The sequence below is a fragment of the Aphanomyces astaci genome, assembly GCF_000520075.1.
Source record: "Aphanomyces astaci strain APO3 unplaced genomic scaffold supercont1.130, whole genome shotgun sequence".
Classification (NCBI taxonomy): Eukaryota; Oomycota; class Saprolegniomycetes; order Saprolegniales; family Verrucalvaceae; genus Aphanomyces; species Aphanomyces astaci.
This window is the reverse complement of record NW_009798393.1, coordinates 28,810-41,151: the sequence shown is the minus strand read 5'-3', so window position 1 is coordinate 41,151 and position 12,342 is coordinate 28,810. Positions and strand designations below refer to the sequence as shown.

Here is a 12,342-nt window from a genome sequence, read left to right as displayed (position 1 = left end):
GTTTTTATCACACATGCCTCCATCGAATTGATCGATATTCAATGCCCAAACAGTGTAAACAATTCGTGCGATAAAATTACTAGTAATTACGTATTAACACAAATGACCTCGATATACTGTAGGTACCAGTTGCACAGCAACGACAGCTGCGATACTTGCATATGCATCCGAACTGACATTGCTGCCTTTGGAGTCAGCTTATATCATCAACAGTCGTGTGAGGAAAGTGAGTGACTTGTCCCCTTTAAATGTAATCAGTTAGCCGAACATCCGAATGTGGTTGGGAACTTGGGGAATTCCATGGGCTCACAAACGTAAAGCAGGGGAACAGCTGATGACAACTTGCTCTCTTGTCAGCGAGGAGGCAGCCGTGCGGGGCTTGGTACAGTACAGTACATACTGTAACCCATAGAAGCTATTGGCCCATCACCCCGCTTTGTGAGCGAATAATTGATAAGTTCAGGCATTTGACGAATTTTATGTTTGAGATCTCGCAGGGGGGGATGTGGGGCCTGGGCAAGCTTGTCAGTATAATGTGGGGGGTAAGGGTATTGTTACCGAAATGAGCAAGCGTTTCAAACGTCGTGCTCCCCACCGCTCACCTGTGGTCGGAAAAGTGTCTTACAAACAAAAATGACATCCAGAGACTCAATAAGGTACACAGCATGTTGGCCTCAAAAAGCTGCCTCAAATGTTCTAGGTTAGCGTCAGCGATGCTTAAAATATATGGGCAGTACGACTGCGGTGGGCGTATTATCCCGCTTTGAAGGGAACTGGTGGAATATGCATGTGGTAATTGACTTACATATATCAGCCGTGCCATGCCATGTACTGAAACGCCTTGTAGCAAGTCTTGCCAGGTCAACTTCCCAGAGGCTGAAATGTGTGGGAATTGATCATGTGCTTTGGGGCCCCGAGGGGAAATTGTGGTACACTATGTGCAGTCATTTGGAGGCGACGATCAAATCGATTGAGAGCACCCCTATCAAATTCAGGCGAAAGTCAAGTGTCAAACCAGGGTAAAACACAATTGCCCTCAAGACTGTAACGTTACGGCGATCTCGCATTACATTCTGTTGATCAATTGTAGCTGTGATTATTCAGTTGGCGCCTTGCGGCAGTCATTCAGTGTGCGATCGCTAAAAACTACTTAACGTGAAGGTATTGGAAGTAAGCCTTTACGCGACTTACACGTTTAGACCTAACGTTAACTTGGTGCCTGCCTACAGTCCACAACGCCCCATGTAGTTCAGGGGTGGCAATATTCGATCCTAAAAGTCCCACCTTTCGAGCTCATTTTTTGGTTGAAGGTCGGTGTTCATACTGGTTTGCTTAAGGTGATACTACTGTTGCCCACGACTAAGATTACCGTAAAGCGCAGCTGTACTTCCATAGAAGTAGTAGGTGCACGAACGGCCTACTGTTACAGGACACAACTGTACCATAGTCTAACACTTTACTCTAGTACAACTAGAGTAAAGTCTTAGTCGTACGAGTTCAGGCCTGAGTCTGAAGTCCTCCGCGCTCAGCCCGAGCGCTCGAGCCCATCCTTTTAAAATCAAATTGGTCCTACCATAGTACTAGCGCTATGGTGAACAATCCGCCTGGCTAAAGCAGTGCCAAGCTTATGAACGACGACGATGAATTTTCAGGATTTTCGGCAAGTATTTCGTCGTGCGTTCTATTGTTCCCGTAGAGAAATTGAATGTAGAGAAATTGAATGGAATTCTGTAGGATGGACTCAAAAGTTGCTGTATCTACAGTATCTCTATACACTACACACATATGATTCGTTTGCGGATGTACCGGTTTGGTGGTTGATACTAGTACAGGACAGGCATCATCACCGCAGATTCTTCACAAACTCAAATTGTAGAGTAGCATTGGAAAATCAAGGTGTAGGCGCACTGGTATCATCGCCAGCTTGGGGGCTTGGTCCTCCACGTTGTACTTTCAAGAATTTCTTCGAGGACGTGGCCAAATCACTCGAAAAGTATGTAATGTTATTATGACCTGACGCAATGTGTCCATTACTCTGACCGAACGCATACGGGACGTTCAAACTGGGTGTGAATCAGGTCCAAGTGCAACCATCTTCACTGTATCTATTTAACGATAACATTGCAATAAAACTGGAAGCTCCCAGCCTTTGATCACACCCGGGCAATGCCAAAACTAACCTTGTATTGCCATTTTGGCATTTCACGTCAATGCTACACATGAACTTGCGTGTCGTTTTGGTGTTATTGTGGTCCGTATTGGCTGTGCTCGCCGAGGGAGATCGCGACGATGACCGAGGCAGCCTCGAAGCCGACAGCACCAGAACTTGCGGGGCTATCAAGAACTTGAAGGTAGAAGGGTACAATAAATCCCTGCACATCGCCGCCATCTTTATCGTGTTTGGGGTGTCGATTGTCGGTAGTTTGTTTCCAGTCTTTAGTGCGTACGTGACATGCCTTCGGAAAGCCCGGTCGGTCCTCACGCTGCTCAATTCGTTTGGGTTTGGCGTCGTCATCGCCACCGCGTTCATCCACATGATTCCGCCAGCTATCGACACGCTGAACCACCCTTGTTTGGACGTGAAGTACTCTGGTTTAGCCGTGGCCATTGTCGTAGGCACTGTGTTTCTCATGCAAGTGCTGGAAACGGAATTGGTGCTGCTCTTGGACGAGCCGCAACTGGACCGCGACAGTGCCGTGGCCATTCTCAAGTCCCACCGCGGCTCCACCACCCTCAGCATGTTGGCAGTGCAGTTGACCGACGACCCCCCCCTTCACAACCAACCCCACGCCCACCACCACCACCATCACACACCTTCCCATCAAACCCATCACTCCCCCGAGCACGACATCAGCACCACCTCCACCCACAAAAGCGACATGCGGAAAAAGATCAACGTGCTCATCTTTGAAATCGGCGTCGCAGTTCATTCGGTGATCGTCGGGGTCAACTTGGGGGTCGCGACTGGGCCCAGCTTTTCGGCGTTGTTGGTCGCGATTTCATTCCACCAGTTCTTCGAAGGAATCGCCGTGGGCTCGTCGGCTGTGACGGCCTTCTCGAGCTTCCGGACGTCCGCCCTCACCGCGCTGGGGTTTTCCATTACGACCCCCCTGGGTATCGCCTTGGGGATCGCCGTGAGCAGTTCGTACAGTGAAACGTCCGCGGCATCGCTGTGGACCCGAGGGGTCTTGGACGCCGTCGCGGGCGGCATTTTGGTGTACACGGGGCTAGTCGAGCTCTTGACGTACCACTACACCATCAACCCCGAGTTCCACGCCAAGACTTCTTCAGCACGATGGCTAAACTATGCGTTCCTCTGGCTCGGGGCTATGGCTATGGCAATTGTGGGCTACTGGGTGTAATACTAGTATATGAACGATATAAAATAATTCGTGTTTGATTAGTACTATATTGTCGTCACTGAAATGAAAGCAGTTATGATGACTCATGACTTTACATTACTACTCACGTTGAGCTAAACGATACTACTACTATTAATAGTATAGAAGTGGTGGCAGTCAACTGGCCTGTCACTAACAAGGACAAAGTACAGTGTACAGTGTACACACGTGCAGAATAGATTTTGTCCAATCAAATGCTCCATATACAATATATTCCACCCAATGGCATTCCCATTTCGCTTTGTGCTTGATCAAATATGTACACTGTCCTGTCGTTGTGTTGGCACGTTATGGCGGCGCCGTGGCTCGTACTACTATGCTGCGTACTGCCATTGCTCGTTCATTGCCAGTCCATCGAGGACCAGTTGGGTGACAACATGGACGCGCTGCGGCTCGTCCGCGTACTTCCAGAGCCCTCGTCGCCACAGAAGATTCTGTGTTGGGTGAACACGTTCGACGAGAACCACAACCGGGCGCGGTCGATCAAGGCGACGTGGGGCCAGCGTTGCGATAAGCTCGTCTTTATGAGCAACGTGGAAGACCTGTCCATTCCCACGGCGCGCGTAGTCGCCCCCGCTACCCACTTGCATCTGTGGCAAAAGCATCGGTATGTAGCTACCTCGTCCGCGAGTGTATGTATGTATGGCCTCTCACGGAATGAATGTATGCTCTAGCGCTGTAGTTCGGCTCTTGTGGCGCGAATACGGCGACGCGTATGATTGGATCTTCAAATGCGATGACGATACGTTTGTATTGGTGGAGAACCTGCGGGCGTACGTGGCCACACAGTCGACAAATATGTCACGCCCGTTGCTTTTGGTAGGTTTGATGTATAAATAATATATATTCCAATGCCTTGACGGATTGAATATATATAAATGTATATATTAAATTGGACACGATCGTAGGGCCATCGCATGACACTGCAGTGGTGGGAAATGCAACGGGCATTTGAATGGTTCTACGGCCCAAACCTGCAAGCTACGATGCACCCCAAGCACTTTGCCGCGTTTTCGGCTACCAAGACGGCTACAATGCCCCATGGCGGGCTATACTACACGCCTGGGGGTGGTGGCTACGCGTTTAATATGGCTTATTTAAAGGTACCAACCATTCCAATTGGTAGTAGTTGTATCCTTCTTCCTTGTTATTACACTATGCGCAACCGTGTCACATATTTTGGGGGTTGTAGCTGTTGGTGGAACATCTAGACGAGCCGTTCTGTTTACCCGACGAAATTGTACCCGATGACTGGGCGATTTCGTTTTGCATGCGCTTTTTGGGCGTCGTTCCAGTCGATACGAGGTACATATCGTTGTCGTCTCTGATGTAGTTATTGTCCTTTTACCCAATATTTGGACTTTGTGCTAATTCGCCAAATCTATCGATCGATTCTTTGTACTTTGTAAAGATCGTCCAGTATCATACTAATTTCAATCACACACGAATTCGATGTTGAATTGGTCGAAGAGTTGACTTGATTGGCCACTTGATTCGTGTTGTGGTTTTTGATTGGTCGATATATCGATTCGGTGCTGATCGAGCACCCCACTCCAATTTCGAATCGACGTGACAATAATGCTTACTACGTAGTATTTGCTTTTATGACTATCGTTTGAAATCCAACTGGAGTATCGTGAATTCGCTATTAACTTCCAAATTTCGGCTGGTTTGTTATTTTGAATCACGCTGGAGTTCTGATTGGCTGACTATACTTGTCCTTTCCGTAAGAGCCAATCAAATCCACTCAAAATTGAATTAGCCAATCATAGCGTCGATTCATGATTCGATTCGGCGGCGAGATATTCGATTCGACAGGATCTGGAAATCTATACCGAAACCACAATAATACGTTCGCATTGTGTTGTTGGTATAGAGATTCTGCCCACCGCGAACGATTCCATCAGTATTCCCCTGCCCGCATCTACCACGAAGATCACAACCCCGACGCGTTCGACCACGACTTGTATCCGTCCATTGAGTACGAAAACAACTGGTTCAGCGACCATGGTGGCGGCATCGGGTGGCAGAATGCCAGTCAGTGCGCCGCGCCCGACACGATTTCGTTCCATTACATCAAGCCACCGTTGATGGAATTGGTGGAAGCGTATTATTATCCGCCAAACAAGTCGACTTCTCGCCTTCGAAGGGGGGGATAACTTTTATAAACGTAGTTCGATATCTGGATGTAGTTGTAAGTTTTCGTGAATTGGAATCGTAGTCTTGTGGTCGCTGCAGTCACCAGTTTGGAATTTCGCTGGTTGATAACATTGGCATGTTCACATCCTCAAAAATGACAAACCAAAATATGGTAACGTTAGTACTGTAGTCACACTACTACTAGGTAGTAATACTACATAGTACGAGTACTACGTAGTAGTGGTGCGCTTAACGTTATGACAGAACAATTGATATGCTTCGTTTTACACTTGCTGCATAGACCAGTGTACGATGCCCTGAGTATATTGTAGTTTGGCCGTGTTGGCGGAGAGTGGAGTTCAGCGAGGCTGGTGGAGAGCCATGTGATGTACACCATCATCGATGCACTACACTGAGCAATTGTTAATGAGTGATCCTGCAGCCGCCGCTACCGCAGGGAAGTGGCAGGTCGGTCATGTTGGTTTTTGATTTTTGTGATATTCCATAATGTACGGATAACGTCATTGCTTCATACATGGCAAATTATTCGGAGACCACGCATTTACAGTTACGTGGTAAACAACGAGAAGGCTCATATTGATGTCATAGTTTTCTGTGGCAATCCGTTAAGCCATGAGAGCTCCAATCCGTAAAATACCTTACTTTACCCTAATCGTAGGATGAAAAATTATTAATAAAGGAGGTGTGAGCCATGGATTAGCCAAAAACGATGAAAAGCACAATAGGTTTGGTGCTTCGTTTTACTAAAGTGAAGCTGGGCTCAAGCTAATATTCATATTTCTACCTTGTAACTACGTATCCATTGACTGTTTTATGCATAATTTTGATTCATGTACACTTGCAGGAGCGAATTCGCCGTCAACCGCCGTGTCCGCCTCGGCAACGCGTCTTATATCAGGTATGATCAAATCCGAACAATATAAGCTGGCTTACTGAAGGACTATGTAGTACTTCGAAGTATGTGATTGGGTACTAACAAACTGTAAATACTAGTACTGTACAAAAGCAAAAACATCACCGACTGGGCAGGGCAGACTCAATCTACGACCTTACTGTAATTCATTTCTGTACATAGCTTAGTTTTTTTGCCATGATGAAGTGTGCAATGGGATCAAAAGACCGGTAGATATTCTCAGCCGTTCGTTGTGAAACGAACGCGTAGGTAAGAGGCAAAAAGACGACGAAGTGATTGCGGCGGCCCTTCAAGTCGCTAACGTAGATGGCCAGTTTATGGTGCACTTGAAAGAGACTTCGTCGTAGAATTCAGCTTACTCGTCTCCCAGGACCAGGATTTCAATTCTGAAAAGTGATGCATGCAGCCGAAAGGTTGGGTATTCTTCTGATTATTTAATCGGCTTGAATAGCCTTCAGCTTAGCGTTCATTGACTTCGATTCCACTCAAGTCAAGGCAAAATAGGAGGGACGGTTTATGGTGCACGGTTTAAGCTTAAAATATGTATGCTGTTTTTGCTTATTTTTTAGTGATTTCATATTTCTAGTGATTTGATTGGCTACTCCAAAATTCAAGCAATTCCATTGGCCAATTTGAGTGCACCTTAAACTGTCCCGTGCACCATAAACTGGCCATCTACGTTAATAGTACTTTACCCTTCCTATTTTAGTATACTCAGCATATTCCATTAGGCAATATTTCAGAATATACTACTTCCACTGTTCCATATTACTGTACTGTGGATATTTCCCTTCCCAGCGACCTCAAAACATCATTTTCTCACTAAATTTAATGAGTCCTACCATGTCTGAGAGAGAATAAAAATATAAAGGTAATGTCTATTGGCTGCAAGCGCAAAACATCCTAAATTTGATTCGTCATCAGGCATCAGAAAAAAAATACAAAATAATCGAGATTTATTTAGGGATCGCCTAAATAAACCTCGATTATTTTGGTAACTTTTCAAAAATAATATTCCATTTTTTGGCAAAATGGGATACCGGTAAGGGATAAACTAAAAATGCCATTTTCAAAATGGAGGTTAAAGGTCAATAGTGTAAGGGCGTGTTCGGAGCGACTTTTGTGTCAGCGGTTTTTGGAAAAGTAGCCAATCAAAATCGTTTCCATCGACTTTTGCAAAAACCGCTCTGGACGACGTCCTTGAGGTCGTTTACAGCGACTTTTGGGATTGTGGCTATTTATTGGGCAAAAATATCAGAATAAATTTTTGGTTGCAAACCAAAATTTCGCAGGAGCACGCCCAAAGCACGCCCTTGTCGGATGCCGGTGGTTCGTCACTCCACTCCGGTGTGTACTGGTAGGTCCTCGACGGGAGAACTTTACCCATGTGAAGCACGGCTGTGGTAAGTCATTTCCATGTCGAGGGTAGCTGCACACACAACACATCGAACGCTGCACACATGCCCCTCCCGCGCGACGTCCTACTTGTACTGAACCCTAGGCTCTGTGTATTGTAAACTGATTTCAGGTTAGCTAGGAGTTGATCTTATGGGTTGCGCATGCCTAGAGTTAGTAGTGATGACTGCACGACTCCTTCGGGAAGGAGACGGTCACACCGACGCACAAGGTTGAAACACAAAGCATTGTCGGTCGGTTTGACCTTTACCTTTGCGCCATTAGCGTGGCAGTCTATATTTCCAAGCCGCCGACTTACGACTGACTTGCGTAGATACATAGTTCTCATGCGCTAAATCTACTCTACGTCGTTTCGCCACTCGCCGCCTGAACATTTGGCCACCACAGCCACTACGCGACAACAATTTTCTGCGCTCCGCTGTCATAGAGCTGAAAATGGACAATGAATTTTAGGACGCATCATTGGTTGATTTTTCTCTGTTATTAACCAATGTCAGTGAAGGCAAAAAGTCGCTGATATTTCAGCGGCTTGTGGAAAAAGCCAAAAACCGCTGACACAAAAGTCGCTCCGAACACGCCCTAAGATGGCGTTTTTGGACCACCACAAGGAGTAAATCCCACTTGGAATTATTGGATTTGGGTTAAAACTCTTCAAACAAGACATGTTTCAATTATTATCAGATTTATTGAATTCGGCCCCAAGATGGCGTTTTGGGCCAGAATATTGTAATATTTCAGGTTGCCAGACGGGCCCTAAGCCCTTAGTACTATGGGGCCTTGGTGCGTATGGCCACCGGTGGTGTTTCGTGCATGGAGGGCAGATATGCAACCGCTTGAAGCTGTTGCCCCTGGACAAGGACAGTTAAGTGAAGCATTGGTACTCTACACTGAACCTCACCAACCGCGCTTCTTTTCTCGGGGTTCTTCACCGTGAACTCAAAGCGTCAGTGGCGCGTGTTCCTTCTGCCAAAGGCATCATCTTGCGACCATGAAATTTTGTCTTTGTAATAACTTCAGCCAATGATATCATTGTATTATCAGATTAGCCAATCACAAACAAGTAAAATGTCCCCATTAATACGGAAAAAATGCATTTTGCAAAAGTCCGGAGTAATTTGGAAAAGAGAAAGTCCGTGGTACTCCGCATAGTTATTACTGAGTAGTAATAGTGAGCCACGGTGAGGTGCACAGTGTGCTGTGTACTTACAGTTAACGCTTGGATGCGTTGCCAGTTTTGGCAATTACAGTATCTGGCTCTCCCTTATGGAAACAGTATTTCTGAGGATAGAAACTGTAGTACTGTATGAATGAGGGAATTGTTCTGCAATCACCACCACATACACTGTATTTTCAGTGTCCATCATAAGTTTCAGGTGCATACAGTACGGTACATTCACAACTCTGATTTGTGCGATCTATACGTATATTCCGCGGTACAGTTCAATCAATATGTAGCGCTCGACTGTGAGCTCTTGGTCGTTAGCTTGGCCACATAGCAATAATGCCTCAAGCGATGCCTGTCAAGTCACAAGCATCACAATCACCGCTGAGATGTAATTTAGTCCCATAATCAACACTCCCAGTCGTTGTAAGCGTACCGCAAACACCAAATGGTCTTTACATTTTTGAATACCTCGGAATTTGTATGGGAGAGCAGTGAGAGCAATACGAGAGAGTGACCAATATAAATCGAATCCGCAGCAAAAAAAACACTCGTTTTTATAAAAAACGTTTCTGTTTAAACACTCCATATTCAATCTATTGATGAAACGCCTGCCAGGTTGCTGCCATGGATGTGAACAGTTCAACTCTTGCACTTCTCGCGGTTCCACAACCCCCCTCATACTACATATATTCTTACACAAATACTAGTAGTCCGTAGTGATAACAAACCGAGGTACCTGCTATACTTTGAAGTACTTGCAAACAGCAGTGTTGGTGGGGTCAATTGCAGTGCAGGGTTGAAACCACGTTTGCCTTGAAAAACGCATGTGAAACGTCCCAATCTTGTTTAAACGTTTTTCGAGCTCTAAAACGCGTCTTTGCATTCTTTATTTCTATTATTATCGGCGGGTGCTGGCCACCATTGATGAAAGTTCAACTTTTCGCCGCGGATCTTGTAGTGAATCCCAGTGGAAGTATTTTGACTTGGTGTTTGTATACAAGTGAAACAGGTGGCCAATTATCTTGATGTTTGTATGCCCATATCCTCTGGGTCAAAACGGCCTGGCTCGACCATTGAACCGCTCACTTTCCATTCCACCAGTGCATGCATCGAGGTTCCGCCCGAAGCATCCACGGACGAAGCGGCAGAACAACGTTGTCAGGCAACTACCTAGTCGATCCCTCGCGCATCTACACAGGCTTCTTTTACGTCGGAGCTTGTGATACCCCAGCCTAGCATCGACTACGCTTCATTCAGGATGACCACCCAAACTACCCTCAACGACAAGACCACGGCCACCAGCGTCACGGCCTCCACGGACTCGTGCAGCAACTGCTCCGACAACCCCGCCAACGTCGACTACCCCAACACGTTCGAAGGGCCGGAAAAGAACCTAGAAATCGACTTCACCGATGCCGGCCACCCCGACGGCCTCCGTGCCTTGTCCCGCACGCAATTGGACGCGCTGTGCGATGCTGCCAAATGCACGATCCTCTCCAAGGTGTCCAATGCGTCCTTGGACGCGTACGTCCTCTCCGAGTCGTCGCTCTTTGTGTACCCGCGCAAGTTGTTGATGAAGACGTGCGGCACCACCACGTTGCTCAAGACGTTGCCCCTCGTCATGGAGTACCTCCACGAACTCGGCATGAGCATCGACAAGGTCCGGTACTCGCGCAAGAACTTCTTGCAGCCCGAAGAGCAGCACTTTCCCCACACGTCGTTCAGCGCGGAAGTGGAGTTCCTCAACGACTTCTTCCCCAACGGTGTGGCTCATGTGCTCGGCCCCATCACTGGCGACCACTGGTACTCGTACAACTGGGACGCTGACACCCACGGCCCCAACTCGCCGTCGGACTCGTCGGAACGCAAGAACGAGCACACGGTGCACATGCTCATGCAGGACATGCACGCGGATGTGGCCGCGCACTTCTTCAAGCGCGACAACGGCATGGACGGCGTCGAGATGAGCGCGGCGAGCGGCATCCGCGACTTGGTGCCCAACGCGATCCTCGACTCGTTCGCGTTCGAACCGTGCGGGTACTCGATGAACTCGATCGAAGACGACGTGTACTCGACCATCCACATCACCCCCGAGAGCCACTGCAGCTACGCGAGCTTCGAAACGAACGACAAGGTCGGCGCGTACGCCCCTATGGTCGAGCGTGTGCTGGCGGTGTTCCGTCCGTCCAAGATGACCCTGACCATGTCGATCCTCGGGGAGTTGACGATGAAGGACCATGTCTTCCAGACGTGCCAGTTCAAAGGATACAAGCGCCGCGGCGGCTGGACGCAGGTCCACATGGACGGAGACCTCATCTCCCTCAAGGCCAACTTTGTCGTCGTCGAATAAGATTCGATCAATTCGCGATTGTTCTTCTTTTTTGTGTAACGGGAAAACCGAGAATTGGATAAAATAATTCAATTTTTTTCATATTGCCACCAATAATGTGCCAATTTGCGATCAAGAAGCTTTTCAATCAGGGACACTTGACAAATGTGACAACCACTGAATTTACGTACTACAGACTCGATCAATTTGAATGAAATAGGCAAAAAACGTCGCTTGATGCTGTCGTAGTAAATTTAGTAAGTACTAGTACGAGTTAGTATATACAGTAATACCAGTAACTATCTAATGTTTACTGTAAATCCGTTTTGTAAACTAGGGAGATTTTGGAGATGACTTCTCTTTTCTTTTTCCTTAAAAATTGAAAGCAAAGTATTATAAAAGCAAGGGATTTTATATCGACGATTTTGGTGATAACGTTAACAAGTTTTCTCTATCCATAGGCTACCGGTAGATGGAGCCAAATTCGTGGACTTCGTGGATGATCGGCGAGGTCATTGTGAAGTCGTCCCATGGGTCATTCGCCGTTGAAGCATTGGGGCTAGTAACGTTAGGGACGACAGAGGCATACGAAGCATTGAATTGATTGAAACTCATATTGTGTTAGTTCAGTTGTTCTACTATCTGTAGGACGTTCGGAAAGGCGTGGCTACGAAGGCAAGGAGTGGCTTGCATCTAAAGTAGCACGCCTCGGCAACTGGCACCAAAGCGCCATCTGCAGAGGAGTGCTTCTATACTAGTACTTATCTCGTGATTTTAAGATATCGTTGATAGCCACTGGTACAACTCCTGCCGGATGTACTGCTAGGCGCGGCCGACTCTTGAAATGGAGCGTGGAAGGTGGAAGCGTGCTGGATATACCCACATAAAGTGAGGTCGATCAGAGGCGCGGTGGGAGCGAACAAGTTCATGATAACCTCCATCTTTTTGCATAGTGACG

General features: G+C 47.0%; 3 protein-coding genes across 3 annotated transcripts; all 3 read left to right on the top strand.

The window, feature by feature from the left end:
- Nucleotides 1-2,219: 2,219 nt before the first annotated feature.
- Nucleotides 2,220-3,362, top strand: H257_18001 (hypothetical protein; the record flags this gene model as incomplete). Its single annotated transcript, XM_009846991.1, has 1 exon — nucleotides 2,220-3,362. One exon carries the CDS (start codon nucleotides 2,220-2,222, stop codon nucleotides 3,360-3,362), a length of 1,143 nt encoding a protein of 380 aa, XP_009845293.1.
- Nucleotides 3,363-3,640: 278 nt separating this feature from the next.
- H257_18000 (hypothetical protein) lies at nucleotides 3,641-5,688 on the top strand. Its single transcript, XM_009846990.1, has 5 exons — nucleotides 3,641-4,008; nucleotides 4,076-4,220; nucleotides 4,310-4,504; nucleotides 4,594-4,706; nucleotides 5,278-5,688. The coding sequence occupies exons 1-5, from the start codon at nucleotides 3,659-3,661 to the stop codon at nucleotides 5,558-5,560; spliced, it is 1,086 nt and encodes a 361-aa protein (XP_009845292.1). The 5' UTR covers nucleotides 3,641-3,658; the 3' UTR covers nucleotides 5,561-5,688.
- Nucleotides 5,689-10,149: 4,461 nt separating this feature from the next.
- On the top strand, nucleotides 10,150-11,496 carry H257_17999 (S-adenosylmethionine decarboxylase proenzyme). Its single transcript, XM_009846989.1, has one exon. The coding sequence runs from the start codon at nucleotides 10,314-10,316 to the stop codon at nucleotides 11,403-11,405; it is 1,092 nt and encodes a 363-aa protein (XP_009845291.1). The 5' UTR covers nucleotides 10,150-10,313; the 3' UTR covers nucleotides 11,406-11,496.
- The last annotated feature ends 846 nt before the right edge of the window (nucleotides 11,497-12,342 follow it).